This window comes from Nanorana parkeri, unplaced genomic scaffold (genome assembly GCF_000935625.1).
Source record: "Nanorana parkeri isolate BGI_ZX_2015 unplaced genomic scaffold, ASM93562v1 scaffold46, whole genome shotgun sequence".
In the NCBI taxonomy this organism is placed as follows: Eukaryota; Metazoa; Chordata; class Amphibia; order Anura; family Dicroglossidae; genus Nanorana; species Nanorana parkeri.
Genome location: NW_017306314.1, coordinates 2,928,377 through 2,951,931, shown reverse-complemented (window position 1 = coordinate 2,951,931; position 23,555 = coordinate 2,928,377). Strand labels below are relative to the sequence as shown.

Sequence of the window (23,555 nt, the reverse complement as noted above, 5' to 3'; positions counted from 1 at the left end):
ATTAAAGGGTTTCTAAACCCTCAGCTTTTTTGCATATATCTACTGCTACCAAGCAGTAGATATATGCAAAAAGTTAAAAAAACAAAAACGCTTTAACAGTGGTTTAAACTTACCTGTGTCTTCCCTGCGCGCTCCCATTCGAAATTGTGAAAATTCTCGGGCGGGCGCATGCGCAGTTCACATTTTCAGCCGCGACGCAAGGAGGGACGCAAGGTAAGTGTCTGTACGCGTGCACCCGCATGCAGACACCGTCGGACAGGAAGTGCCAGCAAGCCCAGAGGAGTAAGCGCTGGATCGGACACCACCGCAGCGCTGGAGAGAAAGGCTGACAACATCAGGAAAGAAGAAGATCGGATTAAGAGACATCATTTAAGGTAAGTGCTTTAAATAACGTTGGGGTCAGGGGAAAAAAAAAGTTGCCTTTAATGTCCTGCTTTTAATAGTAATGGTGCACCTAAAAAAACATTTCCAGGACCCCTGTGCAAGCCAACCCACAGCTTATGAAACCTTCTGCTTACTAATGGAATTCCAATCCAACAGTGCATGAAAAAGTATTTTGGTGAGGCCATGAAGCCAAATACATGGCCCAGCAATTCAGTGTGTGTTTAGTGTCCATCATCCGCCCATCTTGTACGGAAGGTGAAGGCTGAGCTATCTCCTCTATTCCCGCTGAGCTGTTTCCGTTCGGTCACATGACCTCCGCCGAACTCAGGACGGATGATTAGATGCAGCGCTGAGTGTATAGGAGAGGGCAGGTCCGCTCACTGATGGGCTGCGAGCTGCACTCCTCATTCAAAGGCACACACGTTTCCGTTCAATAATGTCTGACAGAGAAGGAAAAGCCAGCGGAGACTTCGGGAAGAGTGGGAATAGCGGAGCGGAGGAATGCAGTGTGCAAGCGGAAGGACCTAATGAGGTATGGCTGTGATTAGAGCACTGGATAAACCTTGCTATCAGTAGAAGATGGGGTGCTGTGTGTCCTAAACCATGTGCCCAACAGATGACTCCAATTATCCCCCTCCAACCGCCCTCCCTCCTCCAGCCCCCGCACACATGAACTCTGGGACTGGAGAGAGTTTGATCCATAGTGTAGGAGGCAGAATCTGACACTTCTTTAAAAAAACATTTCTCTTCTGCTTTGATAATTTCAGTACTTTCCATTGTCAGTGTTTATAAATACACACATCTTAGGGCTGGTGCAGACCTGAGTGATCTGGAACGGGATTGCGCGATCGTGCACAATTGCAGACAGCGATTGCAGCGCAGCCCCATTGATATCAATGGGGTACATCCGTGTGGCAATTGCAGAAAAAAGGTACATGTACCTTCTTTTTTTTGTCAATACATGCCGCGCGTCTTTTTTAGCTGTTCGGTTGCACAGGAGGAATCATAGCGGTAAACCGTGCAATCCGTCTTGCACGACTGGGGTGCGATTAGAAAATAATGGCACCCACAGCGTGATTGTCGGTGATGGGCAACTCTGTGACCGTGCGGTATCGTGCGCGATTGCTGCGCGGTCATGGATCGCCCAGGTGTGCACCGGCCCTTAGGCTCTATTCACACATGAGTGGATATGTGCGGAAATGCGCTAAACATAAAAAACAATGCATTCCAATGTGCATTGTTCAGACTATTGCGACGCCCGTGTGGTACGAAAAATAGTCCAATTGCGATTTTAGGGGCAGATTCCTGCACGTCTGCGGCTATAGTAATAGTGGCAAATGTGCAGAATCTGCTCGTATGTAAAAAAAATAGCGCATTTTCGTGCCACGCAGAAAACACAAATGCCATATGTGAATGGAGCCTTACCGGCACTATGACCGCTTAATGGGTAAGTTAATTTTCCCAAATAATTTAGGGAAATGGCAGCACAGTGGCGTAGTGGTTAGCGTTCTGCCTTGTAGCCCTGGGGGTCCCTGGTTTGAATCTCTGGCCAGGTCACTATCTGCATGAAGTTTGCATGTTCTCCCTGTACTGTTTGGGCTTCCCCCGGGTACTCCGGTTTCCTCCCACACTCCTGGTAGGTTCATTGGCTCCTGTGCAAATTGGCCCTGTATGTGTGCATGTGAGATAGGGACCTAAAGGTTCCTATACACTCTTTGATTCTTGTTCGGAAATCTTCCACGAATGGTCTTTCGAACAATAATCGAACAGTTGATGGGACAGTTGATCAATTATTGCTCTCACTGCGACGTTCGCGGCGATATGTAACATGTGCGGCATAATGGGCGCAATATTGCTATCAGATAGGGGGCTAAGAAACCCCCTTATGTGATAGCAAAAGAAGTGACAGGTCCTCCTTTATGGAGACATCGGGGGTCCCCAAGACACCTAATGTCACCTAGGACCCCCCTGAAGAAGCTGATGAAGCACAGATCTGCTTTATCAGCTTCTCTCCAGCGTCTGAAGCTGGAGAGTGACACGAGAATGCGGAAGTGATGTAATATACATCACTTCTGCATTTTGACACCGGAGAGGGGACCGGAGGGAGATTGTGTACCGACCTCCCTCTGATTCCCTGTCAGAGAAGCACTATGCTGGTCCCGGGCTCAGCGACGGCGTTTCACTGTTACATCCAGGAAGTATATGTACAACGGCCGGCCGGGAAGCAGTTAAAGGAGAATTATGAGGCGAGTGATTTTCACTCATCCTCATAATCTGAGCTGACCTGTGACAATGAAGTTGTCACAGGTCAGCTCAGTAGATCGGGAAGTGAGCGAACACATACCGGCTCACTTCTCAATCTATCCGTGCAGAGAGCTGTGACTGTCACTCACGGCTCCCTGCAGAGATTCCCCCCTCCCCTGTCCGATCCTCCAGCGCTGACTGGCGATACGGACGGGGGAGGGGGCGGGACTGGCACAGCTGGCTCTGCCTCTGGATAGGCAGAGCCAGCTGTCAATCCCGCAGCTGGGTGGATCCAGACAGTATTGTCGGGATCCGTCCCGGCTGCGGCGTCTCAGTATACGGCGAGCTGTAGCTCGCGGTATACGGAGCTTTGGGTCACGGGGGAATGCTAGTTTGTGTTCTCCCATGACCCTTAGGAGAACTATGCTGAAAAGCCCTGACCCCTTAGTTCTCCTTTTAAGATGGCCATACACTTTACAACCATCGCACGACTTTCGTTGTGCGATGGTTGTAAGGTCATTTAAATTTTGTAGGACCTGCCCATCTTGGACAGGCAGATCGTACTTGCGCACACCGGCCCGTGCGGCTTTCGTCTTCCGAGCATGCTACCAACCCGCCTAAAATCGTACGATTTTCGGCGGGTTTTCCAGCGTGCTAGGAAGACGAAAGTAGATGCGGTCGCACGCTGTCCATACACCTGCCGATTATCGTACGGCAGGTGTATGGGCACCTTTAGATTGTAAGCTGCTTCAGACCAGGGACTCATGTGCACGTGTTCTGTGTAAAATTGTCGGCGCTATATAAATACCAATAATAAATAATTAACTGCTCAAAGCTGTCCCCCTCTCCCCTTTTTTCAGCACAACGTAACGGAATGGAGCCGTGTGAACTAGCCCCATTCACATTCCATTTTCTGTGCCCTTCTATTAGCATCCATTGAAAAACCTCGCAACGCAATGGATCCAGTGTTAATGGGGTCAAATTGACAATCTTTTTCCATTCTAATGCAAAAAAAAAAATGAAAGGAGCGGGAAGGAAAAGTTTTCACGTGCTTTTGTGACCCCATAGCCCTGTCGATAGAAAAGCCTGAAAAGGTGCCAAGCTCTCCCATTAAAGTCTATGAAACAAATACGCTTGATTCTTCCTGAAAATGAGCTATGAGAACAGGGGCCATTGAAAACCTTGTCATTCCTCTTGTTGAGTGTTGCAGCACTTAGGCAATCAAACAGCAAAACACCTAGGTGTGCTTTGTGTGTTTCTTTCAGAACTGTGCAGTAATCCACTTTGCCTCTGGGCAGGAGCTTATTGTAATAGAGACAAGTAACTGCTGCGCTCTCTCCTTCTGCATGGTGACTGGTCTTGTATCCGCCCCCCTCCTGTAGTTTACTGCAGGCAGCCTGTAGTGGGTGGGGCCTGCTGAGTCCCCCCCACAGCTCTGCTCTGTGTACAGCACAGTGATATCACTGCTACTTTAATATAATATCTGGGTTTGCAAAGGCATTTGTTAGACACAAATTGAAGTGATATCATTTGTGGCTATTTAGGAATATATTTAAATGAAAGGTTTTGTGTGTGAAGTTTAACTTTAAGAACGTATGTACCAGGGTCCTGCTACCCTTACCGGGTATCCCAATCGTTGTAATTTCAAGCCTGATGAAGGGGATCCTGTGTGGCCCTGATACGTTGTGATTTGTTATGGCAGTATGCTCCGATAGATAGACGCTTGTTTCACTTTACTTGTGCTGGTGACATCCCTTACACGTTTAGCTTTAATTCTCTATATTCATCCTCTGCATCACATAAATAAAAAGTACAAGCTTTTGGAAAAATAAGTGGCAGAGTACAAAAATATATAGAAACACAGACAGGAAAGAAGTGTTCCATTGAGCCTGCCTCCCTTCTTTTTTTTTTTTTAAATACAGATCTCTGTTTGTCCCAAGCATGTTTTGGATTCACTTTCTGGCTTACTCACTACCTCTGTGGGAAGTTTATCCTAAGCATCAACTACTCTTTTTGTGATATATATATTTAATATACAGATTCTGTATATAAAACATTTCAATGAACTTATGCTCTCATATTGTTCTCTGCAGTACTTTATATAACAATAGCATTTCTGTATAAAGTACTGCTGAGATTTGTAGTCCTCAGCAGGCGATTGGTTGTAAGTCATACAGCAATCGCCTGCTGTTAAAAGCGGTACCAAGAGCAGCCGTGTTCTTGTTTTAACCACTTCTGCGGGCCACCGTCTATAGACGTACTGCGGCCTGGAAGTGGTTAAAGTGACATTAAAGTAAAAAATGTTTATCTCTCCACCCAATGTTAATGTTAGCACTTACCTTCACTGATGTCTCTTAATCCGATGACCCCCCCAGAGCCTGAGGCCCCGGGCGCCCGCACCGCCTGCACCGGCGGTAGTTCCGCAACTGGTTCTCTGCCATTCAGCTATTTCAGCTTTTGGCCCGTCAGGTGATACTTAAGATGAATCTAGGGGTTTATTTATACATTTCCTGTGATTTGAAAGTTCTTTAGAATATTAAAGCTGAATCTCACTGACAGTGTGAATTGGGGCAGTGGTCACATTGTAAACCATCACCTTGTAAGATTTCGATGAGGAACGGAATTACTGTTAAATTATAATGAAGTTGGTAAACATTTACAGGTTTTAGAATGCCAATGGTGTAATTTTCAGCTCAGGATCTGTTTATAGAGATTGTGCTGACCTTATGACTGCTCAGATGACGGTGCGTGAAAAGGGCATTTAGCACCGATACTTTCTTTGCTTGGAATGTAAAATTCAGGTTATTTTTGCAGAAGTAAAACATTATCTATACTGTCCTATAAAGCAGATAAAAGAACCCTTCATGCACCCCTAGAATTTCTAAAGTTCCTGAAAAGCAAACTTCACCCCTAGAATAAAGGTGTTTCCATTGGCACCAGCGCAAATCGCATGGTTCTTTTAATGTGCCCAATACATGTTCACACCCTTCACCTGGGTTCTCCAAAATTACCCCTTAGTCCTAAAGTAAAATAAGAGGGGCAGGAGATGCCACAGTCCCTGAACAACAAATGGAGGCACAGATTCCGTAAAGAATGAGGAAGATGAAGGTAGAGACATCTAGTAAAGAGTTATGGTAGCGGCTGCCTTCACCTACTACATTTTTCTTGTTGAATGAAAGTGATATTAAACGCTCATGTTTTTTTTTTTTAATCTCCACAGTAAAGCCATTTGTACTTCTTCTTTTTTTCCCCCCACACTGCTCATTTCTTAAAATTCTTAACATTTTTCCAAGGAGGAAATTATGTGCTGCAACCCCCTCCTGTTTATGGGTGTCTCCTTTGCCTAGCAGGTTGCAAAGGAGACACCCACGTGTGCACGCTCCCGGCCAGGCATTGAGCCATTCTGTGTGTGTCCATTGACGCACACAGCACTCAACAAGCCACTCCACTTTTTCCGTCTCCTCCTTCCTCTCAGTGGCTTGAGAGGCTAGCCTATTTCTGCCCTGCCTTCAGTGGCCTCGGGATCCCTCCTCTTAACCTGGAACTTTGAGAACACATCAGAGATTGTCTTTGGTAGGGGGCATGGAAAGGTAATGGGGTGTTTTTTTGGAGTGTAACAAAATTAAGTACAATTTGTAAATGTTGAGGCTTGGTCCTGCCCCTTACTTTGCTACCCTAGGCACTGGCCCACAGATGCCACCAAACAAGAGATGCTGACAGGGGAGATACGATGGCAGACAATAGGAGCAGGGTGCAGTCATCACATCAGGAGTATGGAAGATCAGGAGTATCTCCAAGATCACTCCCGTGATGCAGGTACTTGAATGCATTTTTAGGATTTAACTCCTGAGTTTAGTGTCACTTTCAGGATAATTTTGTAGAGCATATCCATGGTTTTGTGTTCCTCTAGGAAGAAACCAATGACATTGTAAAAGGCTGAGCTTGATGGATTTTGGTATTTTTTTTTGTCATCTATGTTGTCAAGTTGATGCTTATCTAAAAGTCTGTTGTAGTAGATTATGTAGATAATTTAGTCATTGTTTAGCACATTTCAGGTTCTGCTTTGGTATTTCCCTTTCCCATATGTAGACAGAGAACGTTTTCAAAGCGAACTTAAAAGAACTGTAAGGTAAAAGGATGACCATTTTATCAACTTGTGTGATAAGTGACACAGATAACAATATCCCTTTTCTTTTAAAGGGCTATTGTTAAAAAATATATAGAATACTGAACACTGCGTGCAGTTAACTAACATAAAGATAGTGTTTGGTTTCTTCCTTTTTTCATAACACATTCCTTTTATTTGTTTCCTCCACGCAAACCACGCTATGCAGCAAAAGTGACAGCGACCGGGGTTGACCCAAATTATAACAATGCATAAGCAACTGCACCAGCATTCTATTTTTTGTTTTGTTATAGAGGCATTGTCACTTTGCATATTCAAGGCAACGTGACGCTGTCTGTAAAAAGGTATCCTTCAGCCCACTGATACGCTCATCTCCAATGATCCCCTGGCGCCCATTTCTGTGCCTCAGCCGGAGAAAAATATTTAGTGCTTCTGTGTATGGAGGAGTATGTGACTACCTCTCATGTGATGGTACTCAGGTCTAGGGGATGGTATTACTGCTCCAACACCAGCTGACATCAGGTATTTTGGTATCGGCTGTGAAGAAAGGAACTGCAAGGAATCACTCGAAAGGCAAGTATCGATGGGTCTGGGGAGGGGACCCTTTCAAAGATGGTGCCACTTTGCTCTGAAAGACAAAGAGATTTAAGCTGTGAAAAAAAGATAACTGTTGTAACTAGGGATGCTGCACCGATACTGATAGTATTTGGGCGAGTACCAAATGCTCCGATACCTTCCCCGATACCGGAACTCCCGGTCAGAGGAAGATTTCCTCTGATCGGCAGTGCCATAGGGGGACATGGAGCCAGCTTACCGTGTGTTCAGGAAGCTGGGCTGCGAGTAATGACCCACTTCTCGGCTTCCTAATTGGCCAGGAATCTGGCTTGATGCTAATTGGCTGGGAAGCTGGTTTCCCGGCCAATTACAATCATAATCATGCTAGTCAAACAACATGGAGCCGGCTTCCCGGGCAATCAAGAAGCTGGGCGGAATGTCATTACCCAGCTTCCAGATTGCCCGGGAAGCCTGCTCCATGCCAGCGGAAGCACCAGTATCGGTACTTGGTATCACCGAGTACCGAAAGCAAAGCATCGGTACTCGTACTCGATACCGAAAAACCGGTATCGGTGCATTACTAGTTGTAACATTGACAGAGAAAAAAATAAATATATATTAACTCCTTAATGAGCATAGGCCAGGGGCATTCACACAAAAGTCTTAGATCTACTGCTTTATTTATTCCAGGTATCCTTGCTACTAACCTTTCTTCCAGCGTAGGGACCAGGCATTGAATGTGGTGGCTGCATTCGCTTTCTATTTTCACGATGTGCAGACAATACCTGTTGATCTGGCTAGAAATGCAGTGTGCTTGTCAACTCCTGTGAGCTTCTAGTCCCATCAATCCATCATGTAACAGAAATGAACAAAGAGAGACAGGTTTGAAGTCCAGCCCATGTGACAATCATGGCTGCCTTTGTAGATACAGTGGAGAAATGAGTGAAGCCATTATGGAATAGAAAGTGTTTATTCACAGGCAGGGCCGCCGTCAGGGGGGTACGGCCGATACGCAAGGAAGGGGCCCGGCGCATGCACATAATGTTTTTAAAGATGGCCGCCGCGAGTAGCGGCGGCCATCTTTAAACCTGGCAAGTTGCCCACATCTCATTTAATATATTGCCGAAACGGTGTTTTTATTGTGTGTTTTTTTTAATGTGTGTGATTTTTTTTAAATTATTAATAAAGCTATGTGTGTGTGTGTTTTTAATGAGTGTGTGTTTCATTACGTGTATGTGTGGTTTTTTTTTTTTTTAACCACTTCCCGCGGGTTCATTTAAATGTACGTGCTCCGCTGGAAGTGGTTATACCAAGAATATGGCTGCTCCTTGTAACGTTTTAAGGCCTGTTCACACCACTTGCAGTGCGTTCCGGCCGGAACGCACTGCATCGCATTGCGGCCAGCTCACTTTTTTGCCGGGCAGGAGGCCACAATGCGATCGCCTGCACAGGATCGCAAGGCACATTGTGCCTGCAGTGCGTTCGGGTGCGGTGCGATTAAAATGCTGCAAGCATTATTTTGATCGCACCGCACCTGAATGCACTGCAGACACACTGTACCTTGCGATCCCGTGCGGGTGATCGCATTGCAGCCGGAGGGCATGGCTACGGTGCCATTCACTTCAATGGGACCGGAGCGCACTGCTTATGGTGTGAACTAACCCTAAGCCCTGCGTCCAGTAGACATGTGCGATTCGTTTCGGAAAAATGAGTTTTCCGGATGGAATTCGTTAGCGGTAGTCTGTACACATTTTCGTTTGTGGACGAATTTTCATTGCAGCAAAGTGACAAAAAAATGTTTTTTATGTCACTTTGCTGCAATGAAACGAACAATACGAACATGAAACGGAAATGAACATTCGTACCGACTACCGCTAACGAATTTCGTCCAAATCCCTAAAAACAAAATAACACAAAATCCGAATCAAAACAAGCTGAAACGAAACAATGTTTTTTCCGGTGCACATGTCCAGCGCGTCACGAAGCCTGCGTCCAGCGGGTAATGTGACTGTGGGTGGGGACACGAGTGTAAGCTCCTCTGTACAGAGACTGATATGACAGGGGGGAGGACATTAGATTGTAAGCTCATTTTCAGTCCTTTTTTTTTTTTTTAGTAATTTTAATGGCAGTGACAACATGTTAACCTAAACAAGCATGAAGCCTTGCTTGCAAACAAGTCTTGAGTATAATGCCAGATTTACATTCACCTCTACAGTGCCCGCAAAATCTTCAGAATCATCATAATGGTTATAGCTGTCCCATCTGCTGGGGGGAGGTTCAGTCTAATCCCCCAATGTATACACTGACATTTTTATTTCCTTCTCCACAACACTCATGAACCCACCCTCCTCAAATTGCATTCCTTACCCTTAAGGACCCATCTAGCAACAGGAGGATGAGGCAGATTCTGAATCTGAATATATAATAGAAAGTCGTTTGCACTCCAACTTAATTCTTAGTTGATGCTTTATTGACCATAGCTGTGTCACATTGTAAAGCGACGTTTCTGAACCGCGTGGTCCCTTCTTCAGACAAACGCTTTGTTTGCCTGAAAAAGAGACTGAAACGTCGCTTTACAATGTGACACAGCTATGGTCAATAAAGCATCAACTAAGAATTAAGTTGGAGTGAGAGTGACTTTCTATTATATATTCATTGATCTGCAGAGGCATCTGCAGTCACTTCAGCACCCACCCGATATCTGAGGGTTTTTTTCCGGTCAGGAGTGCGATGGGACTTACTATGTATTGAGATTCTTGACTAATTGGTAAGGGCCCGGTCACACATATTGCTGTTACCCGTGTTTTATTGCACGGGTTCAACGCAGGACACATAGAAACTAGTTTTCTATGTGTCCCATTCACACCACAACACGTATGTGATGGACAGTGCGATGTGCTGCGACTGCATGCCACCTGAGGTCGCCAGAGGGCAGTTAAGCGCACAATGATGCTGTACGGGGACCTGAATCTAGTGTACACATTGTATACGCTACATAAACTTAAAAAGAAAAGACCCTGCCAGAGCTGCCACAACACACTAGCACTTTGTTTTCTGTCACATGTAAGATAAAAAAACTGGGCTTGACTATATTCAGGTTTTAGCATTTTTCATTAATTCCTGTGGTGAAATATGCAGAAAATGAACCAAAATGCAGAACAGTGCATTTTCTAACAAACAAAAACAAAAAAAATGTCATTGATATACAGTTATGTGAACCAAACCAACTGCCTTTGATGGATATTGGAGCTGCGGTGGATTCCCTGCAGCGAGGTGATGCAGCTCATTGCAAGAAATCTAAGAATTGTGAACATAACCTTGCCACAACTTTGTTGCAGAAGATAAAAAAAAGACTATTAAAAAATTACTATAAAAAACAAATACTATTTAAATAAAATAAAAAAGACCACCTCTCTAGCAGGTTGTAAGTCCTTCTTCCCATAAGAGTTTATGTGCATTTAATGTAATACAGCAGCTGCAAAGTATAAAAATCTTACATTACAGTATGCAGTCTCCTGTACATAAAATTGACCTTCCAGACACTGAAGGGAGGGAGAAATGTGCCCCGAACATTACAGTGCTCTGGTCACATCACCCGCCCCTTTTCACTATCCTCCATTCACAAAACGTTGTGCATTTTTATAATGCAATACATTTTGTGAATGGGCGATAGTAAGGATGGGCGAGTTATGTGACTGGAGAGCTTTAGGTCACATTCACACTGCTTAGAGTTGGCCCGTACAGATCCATGCGGCGTGCACGACCGTATCGGGCTGTTCCCGGGAAGGACAGGTGTTGCATGTGATTGGACGCAGCAGCCTGTACTTCCCTATACTTTTGTTCCCCATGGTCCATGTGTGTTGTAAAGTAGCCACTGCTCCAAGCTCACTCCTCTGATGGACTACCATCTCACATTCAGTTTACTCATTTGTATTGAGATTGTAGTCCATCACGGTAGCGAGCTTGGAGCGGTGACTACTTTACAGCACACACAAGGACCATGGGGAACAAAAGTAGCCACCCTCCAGAAGGAAGGACAGTGTCAGATGTTTTGAGGACCTACAGATGAGTGATACACAATTAAGCTACATTCTAGTCTATATGTGATATTTCTAATTATGTGCATTGTGGCATAGGCTTCATTTGATCCTCCATGATGTTAGGTTTTTCCTATATGAATCGGGTGCGGAATTCCTATCGCTTGACGCCCTGGACATGCAGTTTCGGGCACCTGGCGAGTAGTTTTTTTGTACATTTAGCCCTGCTCCGGACAAGCAGAGCTAAATGTACAGCGGGGAGCTGCCGCTCGTATATATCCAACAAGCAGCGGCGATCGTGTCCCCCGCTATACTTACCGCCAGTACGGGTGTATTATCTGTACCACATACTGCTATCCAGCACAGTCCTGCCCTATGCATTTTGAATTTCGCTCATTGGTCAGCGTGGTCAGATGACTGCGTTGACCAGTGAGAAGCGCTATTTAGTACCATCAAATACGTTTTTATTAGGGATGCACTGATACAGAGTATTTGGGCGAGTACTTTTACTCACCGAAATGCTCCAATACCTTCCCCGATACTGGAGCTTACGGCCAGAGGAAAATTTCCTCTGACCGGCAGTGCCGTAGGGGAACCTTGGAGCCAGCTTCCCGTGCAGTCAGGTAGCCGTGCGGCCAGTAATGACACGTCTCCTGGTTTCCTGATTGGCCCGGGAAGCCGGCTCCTTGCTGATTGGCCAATCGGCATCGAGCCAGCTTCCCGGTCAATCAGGTCATTACTCGCCGCCCGGCTTCCTGATAGGCTGGGAAGCCAGCTCGCTGCTGATTGGCTGGGAAGCCGGCTTCCCGGCCAATCACAATCAAGCAGGCCAAACAACAGGGAGCCTGATTACCCGAGAAGCCTTCTCCACGCCAGCGAAAGCAACAGTATTAGTATTCGGTATCAGCGAGTACCGAAAGCAAGATATCGGTACGCGTATCCGATACTGAAAAACCGGCATTGGTGCATCCCTAGTTTTGATTAAAACTATTTTTTTTTATTGGGACGAGTAGAGTCGGCCCCCGCTTTAGCTCTTGGACAAGTACAGTAGGTTTTTTTAAATTTCCACACCCCTGTGAATACACATAAACATTGACTTCATGCATTCTGCGGTACATTTTGTCTTAATGTATGAATTTACATATGTGAAATTGGAGTCAGTTCATGTATTATTTTGATTATATTCGTGTTGTATTGTTCAGTCATAAATGTATACATGAAATAGATAGCTCTGAGTAAAGACCCTTCACTGCTGAGGCCTGACAGGGTTATCTTTATGATCCCGTAGGAAATTCACAATCTATTAGTCTGTGTATGTGATATTTGTAATGATCGAGTTTGGGACACAGACCTCATTGCAGATGTTGCTGCATGATTTTTTTAATTGTGTGAATGCACTTCACAATGGCCTCATGCATTCTACAGTATACTTTGACTTCATGTATATACACACAGGGCATAAGGGTATTTTATTTTGTAGGTGTCCTTTTTGATTATATTCAGGTTTTATTTGTCATTGAACATGTCCATGGAATAGATGGCTCAGGGGATCTGGCTGTTGAGGTTTCATCCAGCAGAGGAGCAAAACCTTGAGCCAAGTCCCCTAAAATTCAAGCATAACCAGATGCACTTCCCGTAGGTAGGGTTAGGTTCTAGAACACCGTTCTGGTAACCCTACCATATGGAAAAAAAAAAATCATCTTTCTCAAAGTAACTCACTAGTTGTCGTCATATCTTACTGTATTAATGTCATTTTTCCTACCATGGAGGTCTCATTCCTGTCTTTTGTGTTTGCAGTGCATGCTTGTAGCCATATATGACAGTGATGGCAGCTGATGGGCTGCCATCACTGTTCAACCAAAAAATTTCCACCTGGCTTTTAATTTTCTGTTTGAAGGATGCCAGACAGATGGGTGCCAACAGGGCTACCCACTGAACAAAATTCTCCATGTATGGTCAGCTGTAGCCTTTGGCAAGAAGGTCCTACCAGCAGTAGCCCTGCCAGGTAGACTAGTTCTGGCTGATCCTCTCATGTTCTGTCTTAGAAGATGATCAGAGAAAACAGTTACCTGCTAACTCAATGCCCATGAACCTTATTCATAGTATGTTCTACTGTTTGCCTTTTGGTTCTTTAATATTACTAAGCAGTGAGTCTGAGCGTGTCTGTTTTATTGTGCGTGCCTTGTGTTACCATTTTTAGGTGGCCAGATCCACACACTCTCTCTCTCTCTCGTGATGTCTCTAAAGATTAATGGAAATTGAGTTACTAGGTAACCAAACTGTTTTTTTAATTGGAGGCCATAGTTCTAATTTAAGATATTTTGCACATCATTTTTGCTGTTTGCATTGCATTAATGAGCCATAATTATTGTCTTTTTCTCTGTTTAGCGTCTTCTCCTGGCTGCGGCATATGTTTACGATGCTCAGTACAACAGAAACATTCCCTTTGAAACGTCACCTCAATCAGTAAGGTGAGTATATTTTAATTACAAAAAGAAAATCAGTTTTTATCATTTTATAGAAATGGACTGACAGTCCATTGAGCAAACTGAGTAGCAGTAAAAGAACACAACTTGTCAATTTTCCTTTATCCCCAACCACCATTTGGGTGCTATCCATCCACTTTCCTTCCCTCATCTATACTCTAAATGCCATGAGACCCATTACATCCTTGTATACATAGTAGAAACTGCATATAATACCCCAAAATCAAAAAATCTTCTGTCCAATCTAGTGACAAGGAGAGAAATCTAAATCTCTCAAGTTTAAATTCTCAACTTGGTGTTGTCCAAAACACAGCAGTCTGACATGCGTGACCAAGGGTAATATTCAGATGGCTGCCCAGCAAGCTACATCTTGGGAAAATACTTGGATTTTCCAGATTCTTCTACCCTTTTTATTTTGAAGTGGTTTATTTATCTAAATGGATGTATTTTGAAATGATGATAATGGTATTAAACAGTTACAAAATAGTTTGTGCCTGACCCTCACTTAGATCATCTACATTCCTGAAGAGTGCACAGCTGTTGTTAGATGTTTTAAAAACAGTTCTGCTTTGTTATCATTGATCTCAAATATTATATGGTTGCCAAATTTAATTTGCTCCTTTTTTAAGTGTATATTTAAGTGATGAAGCTTATTGATCCTCTGGAGCAGTTAAGAGATATTTTGTGGGTTTTCTATGTTAGTTTTCATGGGAGTGTTTGTTCTGTAAACTGTATATTTTCTCCATGTTCAGAACTATAACATTTAAAAGATATGCTTTCTTTAGTCAGATAAATATGAAAAATCGAATATGAATATTCAATTTTTAGATTTCTTGCTAGCAAGTTGAGCTTCTCAATTTTCATGTTTACCTGTCTGCTCTTGTAAAAAGCCTTGTTTTTAATTTTTTATTATTAAGCACTCAATTGACGAAGCTGAAATTTAAACAAATAAGTGACTCCTTCCCCTCCCTGCTTACTGTGTTTATAGGAGCATACAGAGTTTCAGGAAGAGTAAGAGAGCCTGAAGGTATACAGATTCTGCGGTTCTCTCTTTAGAAAACCCATAAAACTGAAACCATATTTAAAAAGTACAACAAAATATAAAACCTCAGTTAAACTTTAAACAAATGTAAATTTAGCACAAACTATTACAGTTTACTTTTGCAATTCCAATGCAATTCCAAAAAAAGATACTGTTGGAACTATTATCACCTATCATGTTGGGAAGTCCAGAGTTTACTGGAGGAGCAAAAAAGCATATGATGAATGGACCAAAATTCACTCATTGAGGGGCCGCGTCTACTGGCGAACACTCTTGGACAACATTTTTTGGCTATACTGGCAAAGAAAATGGAAGGAGCCTGGCAGGAAATTTTTCGGTTTAACAGTACCGGCATCCAATGAGATGAAGGCACTGTTTAAGTATTATGACAGCTGATAGGGTCGAAATACAATAGTCGCAGCTTGAGATTCCTCCATGCACACTGTTTAGCATGAATGGAGAATTCTGTTAGACTAGCCTGTGGGCTACACAGAAAAAAATCTAATATATAAAAATTTAAATATACTGCGCATTGGCAAATATGTTAAATTGGTGTTTATCTGCATTGAATACTGTGTTGTCACTATGATGTACGTTTTTGTCTTTTAGACTTTACTATTTCTATAACCACTGGGCTATGCAGCTAGCAACCTATATCTGTATCACTATTGACCTAGCTCTGGCAATTTTTGAGGAGCCTGCTGTTTATCCTATTCCATTCCTGGTAAGACTTGATTGCTGAACCCGGCATAAATCTCTCCATAGACCATATAGGGTGGCTGGAGATGCCCCAGAACACAATCAAATAAACACATATGCTTAGATTAGTACAGTGTGCATCTTGTGCAAGTGGAGGCAAGTAGCTGGCATCACCAGCACTTTTTTATATCTCTGGATGGGAGTAGCAATGTGCAGCCAAAATATCCAAACCTTGCCCTTTCCCCAGAAATCTGTGAGCTAGGAGTTTCGATGTTGACTAACATTGTGTCTGTGATGCATGCAAGGATTTATAACCAGTCCATACGTTTGATAAGGAACCGTAATAATATAATTATTAGTATTTCAGCTCCATACCATAGAAATGATGGCCAACCGTCATCTTCTACAAACTGATATGATAAATGTCCGGAAAATCATCAAATGCTGTCTAACATTTGAAACCTTAAGACAGCTTGTGATCACTATGAAGTGAAAATACTATTAACAGTCTGATTGCAATGTGACAAAAATATAGAGTCGAGAATGGTTAAGACCACTCCCAGTTTTGGGACATTTCCCTGGACTTCTTGTCTCAGAGACACAAGAAGAAGTTAGAAGAAATCTCTCATAGTCAGTGGAATTCGCCTGCTAGATATTTGTCCCCAGAACAGGAGTCCCCATTTGAAGATTTCCCCCACCTCTTGTTGTAGGGCAACTCTAAAATATTGGATTTTCCTTCCACTCTTTTTATCAGTTAGAATTGTCATCAGTCCAAACAGAGAGGATGAATCTCCCAAATGGGGACACAGACATCAGTAAAACCTTGTTAGAGGGTCTAACCCTTTTCCTCTCTATCCAAAACAAAAACAACCCCATAAAATCTATCTATCCATCTATCTAAATCTTTTTTTTTTTTTTTTTTTACAGGCTACTTCCATTGTTGAAGTTTTCTGCCTAATGGCTTTCCTAGTTCGCCTTGTACATTTTAGTAAAGTCACTCCTCGCAGTGTGTTTTGGAAAGACACGAAGAATATCTGTGTAATGGTCACAATACTGGTAGGTAATTTCTCCAGGCATAATGACCCCACTTTAGTTTTTTGTTTGTGGGTGTGGTAAGGTAAGTGTCTGGTCAAGGTTCTTTGGGTCAGTGACAGGTCACAAAAAGTCCACCACTTCACCCCACTGAATTTTATCACCTTTACGTTAATGCAGGGCTCAAAATTTCCACTCGCCTGCTCGCATTTGGCGAGTTTAAAATAAAGTGAAATTTGGGTCACCAAGTACCGGTCCACGGACCAACTCCGGCCCGCGAGCCGGTACTATGAGGCCCGCAGCCAGCTGACATGTCAGGCACACGATCGCAGAAATAAAACAAGGTGCTCAGCATAAGGAATGACAACCTGTAACCTTGGTATGTACAGGTGTTTGGCCAATGTCTCCTATGTTCCGCATTGTGTGGCAATAGATAAGCTTATGTTGGTTATTTCTGTTGGTTTCCAATGCTTTCATTTCCACTTGGCTCCTGATTGCTGACCTGTCTCTTTGCCTTTGGCCAGCAAAAGACGTTTACAGCAATACTTGTTTAGTAAATCAACCATCAGAATTTCCTCAACTATCGTAGCTAGTTCCAGCCTATGCAGTGCATCTGCAGATGTGATAGTATGATCAGGTTTATTATTTACTGCTAGGTGTGCTCTGCTGATACACATCCCTGTAAGAGTGTAGGTTTATCCTTCCTTATTTATACTCTCAGCCTGTCCGCCCCTGACCTGTCCTGAGTGTGCTATCAGTATGTAGAATAGAATGTAGAAGTGCTATAGTAACATAAATGTAAAGGCATTTTGTTCCGTTTTAGATGGTGGGGAACGATTAGACCCCTTTTCAAGCTATTATTGTGCCTGTGTCCCTGCTAGGGAGATGTATTGTTGTGGCCATTATCACTGAGATAGAAAGTGAGGGGAAATAAAAAAATCACAACTTTCTAATATGGGAAATCCGTTCATTTGCAGAGATTTCTTCTTCATTCCTGTTGCTTCTCTTAGACAGGAATCATAAAAGAGTTTTGACTTTAATAAACTTTGATATGTAAAATCATGATCATTATTATTTTTTTTGATTTACTTAAATTTATTTTTTAATTATATTATTTGCTATATTATGACAATGGCGTGGCCAGTTCCTGAACAAAGTCAACACACTATATTTTATTTTATTTCTACAGCTCAATTTAATTGATCTTATTATCTATGGATGTTTGAGCATGGCTCACATTCACAGCATTCGATGGTCAAGAGTACTACGTCCCATTTATTTGGTTAATTTTGCTGAAAGTCGGCAGGTAAGTTATTGCTCTGATATTCATCTTGTGTTTCTGCTTCATTTTTCTTTCATTGTTATCCTTTTGCTGCCAGAGCTGTTTTTGCAGACATGTTAGATTCCATATTTTATGGCTCTGAGAATTACCTAAACCTTTTACATCACATGACAGTAGTGCAACTGTTTATTAAACCCAAAATTGCAGTAGAAAAACACTTAAGTGCACAAAAACACAATACCCAATTGTTTTGTAAAATATAAAAGAGGAGGTTGTGCCAAGTAAATAGATACCAAACATGCCAAACTTAAAATTGCGTGCTCCAGTGAAACGGCAAAAAACTATGGTACCCTAAGTTGGTGACGCTTTAAAAGCCTGTACATCAGTTTAGAGTTAACTATGAATTATGATCATAGAATTATTGCTTTCACTCTGGTGTACACTACAATACCTAACATATGTGGTGCAATTGTTGTGTTACTACAACAAAAAAATTGGGGTGTTTTTTTTACATTTTTTTTTTTAATTTAAGTTTATTTTTTTAACCTTTTTTTTTATTTATTTATTTTTACTCGCAAGCCCCCTATGTAATTGCAATCTAGTGATGACAAGTGCTCTTAAAGGAGACAATAGGCGACTCCTTATGTCACCTTTGCAGCCCATTGAAGCTATTAAAGCACAGCAAACAAATGTTCGCTGGTCTCGTCTCTTCCCAATGACAATGATGCCGGAGGGACAGTGAAGCCTGGGAAGCAGGGTAGGGGGTGTCATGCGGGGGTGCACACATTTACCAGCCCCTGCAAGCAATCAGACAGCTTTACAGCTGCCCAAATTGCTTCCAGTGCAAAGCGGACAGCAAAGCGGACAGTTGACTTTACACAGGTAAACAAACTCCCAGCAGCTATAAATTGTTTAGTTGTCTCGCATGAATTGCATGTTTGAGATCTCCCCATATTGGCTCAGTGATGTTGAGGTCAGGAGATTGGGATGGCTACTCCAAAACCTTTTTTCTGCTGCAGCCGCTGTAGGGTCAACATGGCCTTATCCATAGGATCATTGTCAGGTTGGAAAGTGGGAGTTAGCCCCATGGGCAGCTTTAAAGCTGATGAATGCAAATTTTCCTTCAATTCTTTCTGATAATATGCAGCATTCATCTTGCCATGTTCCCTGTGCCACTGTAAGCCACTCCCTGCAAATCAGCAGAGATCCAACTCCATGTTTCATGACAAAGAAGGTGTAGTTCTCATAGGCCTTGGTGGCTCTTCTTCAAACATACCGTTTATGGTTGTAACCAAAAAGTTAAATTCGATCTCCAAATGATTTTCTTTAAGAAGGTTTGGGGCGTCTCTAGGTGCTGTTTGGCATATCGTAAGTAGGCCGTTTTGTATTGTTGGTGTAGCTAAAATGGCTAACATTTTGCTAATTCTATCAGGGCTGTGAGCACAGCTGTATCTACTACATATCACACTGGTGACTTAGTGGTTCTTTTTTAGTCAATAATTCATCATTACAAGCACAAATTCTTAATTCTTTGGATTGTGTTCTTGATATGAACTACTTGTAAAATGATATTATGTCTTAGAGAAAAAGCGGATCATTCATTGGTAAAAGTAAAGGCTACTCAAAGTGTATCGCGGGCAAAAATATATATTTTTTTTTCTTGGAGATCTGAGAAATAATCATTTTGTGTGCATTTTATATATGTATTGCAGATTCGCAGAGCATTCCGCAGCATTAGAAACACTTTACCCGAGATCCTATACGTCTTCCTTCTCTTCATGTTCAGTGTCCTCATTTTCTCTCTCATGGCTCTAAAACTTTTTGGGAACAGGTAAACAAAGTCTCATGACCGTTTTTAATTTGCCTCAGTCTTCCATTTTTTCCATGCTCTCGCTAATTGTATGCTGTGCTCGAACCACTGTTAATAGTATTAGTATTCCGGATTCAGTCCTTATTGGAAATTGTAGATTTCCCCTCTTGTCATCAGATTGCAATCAGTTATCTGAAGAACAACATATGAAATGGCTACAGGGCTCTAAGGGACAAAAATTACCCTGGAGCACTAGGTCTATACATAACTCAAACAAAAATCCTTATTCTATTCTGTCCTTGTGTGGTTTAGTATTTTAAAAATACAATTTCATCTTTCTCTCTGTTTTATTATTATAAAAACAGTGATTAAGGCAAGAAACGTTTAAGATCAGGTTCCCTGGCCTCATGGTTCTCAGAGTAGTGATATAGAATATACCACAGCTTGTGTATTGCACCAGTTTTATCTCTGTTCCTTACAATAGTCTTATTACAAACTTGTCTGAAAAAAGACATCTTTTTGGCAAGTATATACAGTATACCATTCTTTTAGCTTATGTTCCTCCCAGTCAGCAAGCACCTCTATTTCTTGCCACATGGAGGACAACACTAATCTCCCAAATGACACCCCATCAAAGATCCAGTCTTCTCTGACTGTGAGGCTTTGAAATTCTGTAGTAAACAGTCCATCACAATGGGATTCTTGGATTTATCAAGTTTATTAGAAGTTTAAAATCACACAGCAAACAAAAAAGGGACACCATGACGTAGTTGGAATAATCAGTCACAAGTGATAATTTGTGTTGGTGCATGCTGTTTCAATAGAGATGTTCCAACATATTGGTAAACATGGTGGTCAATCGCTTCTGTCCACAGGAAAGGGTAATGAGGAATGGCAGATCTGTCGCGGCTTGTCAAATATGGCCAGCCACAGTATAACTGAACCTCCTGACTGAATCAACATTTCTTTATAAAATGTAAAGGGTACTGATCACACATTTTAGATAATGTCACTGGTTCCCCTTACATTATTACCAGGCTGCTTGAAAGTCATGGGTGTTTCTTTTAAGAGGCAAAGAATGTTTCTCTACTGTCCATTGAGGTACACGGCTTTTGCTTTTTTTTTAAGCAACCAAGCGTTATACTATTGCCTACAGGTGAGATGGGCACTTGGCACAGAGAAACTGAAGCACAGACTTCCTAGAGGATATAACGCCTCACACCGTATAGTTAATCTAGTCTCTGAAGACTGTGTGGTTGGCTATTCTTGGAATTGTCTCGAATCATTCAAGAAGAGCAGGTTTTCTCAGTTCATTCCGTATACCATCAGCAGTGTCTTCCCATTCGTTTTTCAGTTAACCCCAAGTGCCTCCTGTTCACACATTTTCAAAGGCCAACATATCTACTTCTGCGGATGCTAGTTTTAGCCAAAAAGTTCTGCAAGTGGCTATTTAATGGCCTTGTTTTCCATTTTTGGGGATTTCCCCTTGTTGGACTAGTTGCTCTGTGTGTTTTTGGTGTGCCAGCCCCTCACTTTCAACTACATCTGGACATACCTTGGTTGCTTAATAAAGCTGTGTCCCTTAATGGATAATAGAGGAAAATATGATTTTTGTCCTTATCCTCCTCCTTTTCTCAGTCCAGTAAGGGAAACAGCTCCATCCCTTCATATGCTTTCCTTTCCACCTTGGGCTGCTGGCTACAGCTGAGTAGGTGGATAGGGGTTATAGCCTCTTGGGGGTTGCCTTTTCAATTTCTATGTGTGATTTTATGGTGAGTACAAAATCCCTTTTTTGTGTTTTTGCTTTTAATTTTTATTGCAGCCATGTATTAGTTAGTTATGCTGTGTGGTGCTTCTTTCAAAACATAAAAAAAAAATTCATTTTACAGAAAGCTCAAGACAGCTGATGGAGAAGCTTACTTTGAAAACTACCTTGAAGCTATGTTCAATCTCTATGTGCTGGTGACAACTGCTAATAGCCCTGATGTCATGTAAGTTGTATCTGTATTAATTTTCCTTAGATCAAAGAACAATAAAATGACTGCTAACATTTGTGCATTAAAGTTTATGTGGCAAAGTGATAGGAAATTTTGAGTTGTCACTGGAACGGGAGGCGATTAAGATATCTTCCAATGGGGGCACATGTGCCAGTGATTTCCTCTTACTTTTGTTGCATCTCCAGGACAGGGAGTGAAGGAACATCTCCTTCCCAATGGGACACAGACACCAAAAAATGTGATGGGTTTTGATCATTTCATAGTCTTATCTAAAATAAAATATAACATGTTTTGGCTTTGGATGCAGTTTAATTTTGTAGATTTCTAAGCAGACGTCTGTACTGGGTGAAGACACACGTGTGTTATGAAATTAGTGCAGGAAAAGAAGAGTGGTCATAGTGCATTCCTCTCATCTTCCAGCATTTCATTATAGATCATATTTAGCAACAACATCCCATCTTTATTGTGCAGCCTATGGCACCACACAGCCTTTGCTGTGTCCCAAAGAGCAGTGTTGTAGACGAGTATGATCTATGCTGGATGTGAATTGGTATATGGGAGGAGGTGCAGGAAAAAATGCATTTTAGGTTTTAAATGTAAAAAAAATCATCTACCGTTCTCCCTCCAAGCACTGGGTTGCACATCACACTATTTGAATTTTAATATTGAGATGATCCACATTTCCCCCGACTGATCTCTTTGATTCCTAATACGCTTGTAAACCAATTCACTTCCAACACCTCAGAACTATGTGAGTAAATCAGAATAGGACCCATAGAGCAAGCCAAGGCATGCTGAGTGGTCCCAAATAATATGAAGTACGACCAAGATCTGTTCACATAATATGTGTAATCTATCTGCACCACCCATGGTGAAATAAAAAGTTTTCATTGCTGTTGGACCTGGCATATAGGATGTGAAGTGTCTGCCAGTCTTAAGTTTTCAAAAATACTATAGTTACTTTTTTGAAGTAAAAAAAAAAAGAAAAGTACTTGAACCATTGCAAGCACATCACAGCAGACACTTCCAGCAGGCTTCATGTCAGGTCAGTTTTTTTGTTAACACTCTGGGAGTCCTGGGGTGCTCTGGTATGCAGATTTCAACCCAGCTTACCTGGTTGAGATTCAGATCCTGCCCCCCTTCCAATTCTTAAGCCTTACTATTTGCTGATGCAGTTCCACTTAAAGAGGAACTCTGGACATGTACAAAATTAACCCTTGCAGTGGGGTTACTCCTGCACTACAAGGGTTAAGTGCTTGTTTATATTATACATATTCACCCAATCATCAGTCCTGCTGGGGTCTCCCTAGGCATCTTCACATCCAGTGCAAGTGAATGAACATGGTGTCATCACGGGTCCTTAGACCGCCGGAGCCTAGGGAAGAAGATGCTGCGGAGGCCAGTCTAGCAGCCAGGTGAGACCAAAGATCGAGTTAGCATATCTTTTATTTTATTTATTTTTTTAATCCTAGACCAAAACGAGCACCTAACCCTTGCAGTGTGGGGGTAGCCCTTTGTACATGCCCAAAATTCTTCTTTAACAGTGATAAGAGAATAGTGAGACTTAGAAGGTGGGAGGGTTGTGGCCAGGCTCTCAACCAGGTAAGCTGGCTAGAGAACCCTGGTATTTGGGGCACCTAAGATATGGAATAGGAAAAAACGGATATGAAGGTACTTAGAGGTGCCAGCAGGTGGGTTACGTACATTTTTTTTTTTTAACAGCTTAATGCTGTTGTGGTGGAGTCTGCCACACCAACTACTTGCTGATTCCAGGGTAAAAAAAGCACCTTTTCAGTATCACTGCAAGTGAGCTGACTGCTTTGGAACAAGTAAGAAAATGGCAAATTCCAGAAAGATAAAA

General features: G+C 42.4%; 1 protein-coding gene across 1 annotated transcript in view; it reads left to right on the top strand.

Annotated features, from left to right (window-relative positions):
• Nucleotides 1–820: 820 nt before the first annotated feature.
• LOC108801012 (two pore calcium channel protein 1-like) overlaps nt 821–23,555 on the top strand; it is a 39,825-nt gene continuing 17,090 nt past the window's right edge. The window contains exons 1-7 of the mRNA XM_018572987.1: nt 821–916; nt 13,735–13,817; nt 15,484–15,598; nt 16,501–16,629; nt 17,795–17,911; nt 19,600–19,718; nt 21,587–21,688. Coding sequence (XP_018428489.1) covers nt 821–916; nt 13,735–13,817; nt 15,484–15,598; nt 16,501–16,629; nt 17,795–17,911; nt 19,600–19,718; nt 21,587–21,688 — 761 coding nt within the window. The remainder of the gene's footprint in view (nt 917–13,734; nt 13,818–15,483; nt 15,599–16,500; nt 16,630–17,794; nt 17,912–19,599; nt 19,719–21,586; nt 21,689–23,555) is intronic.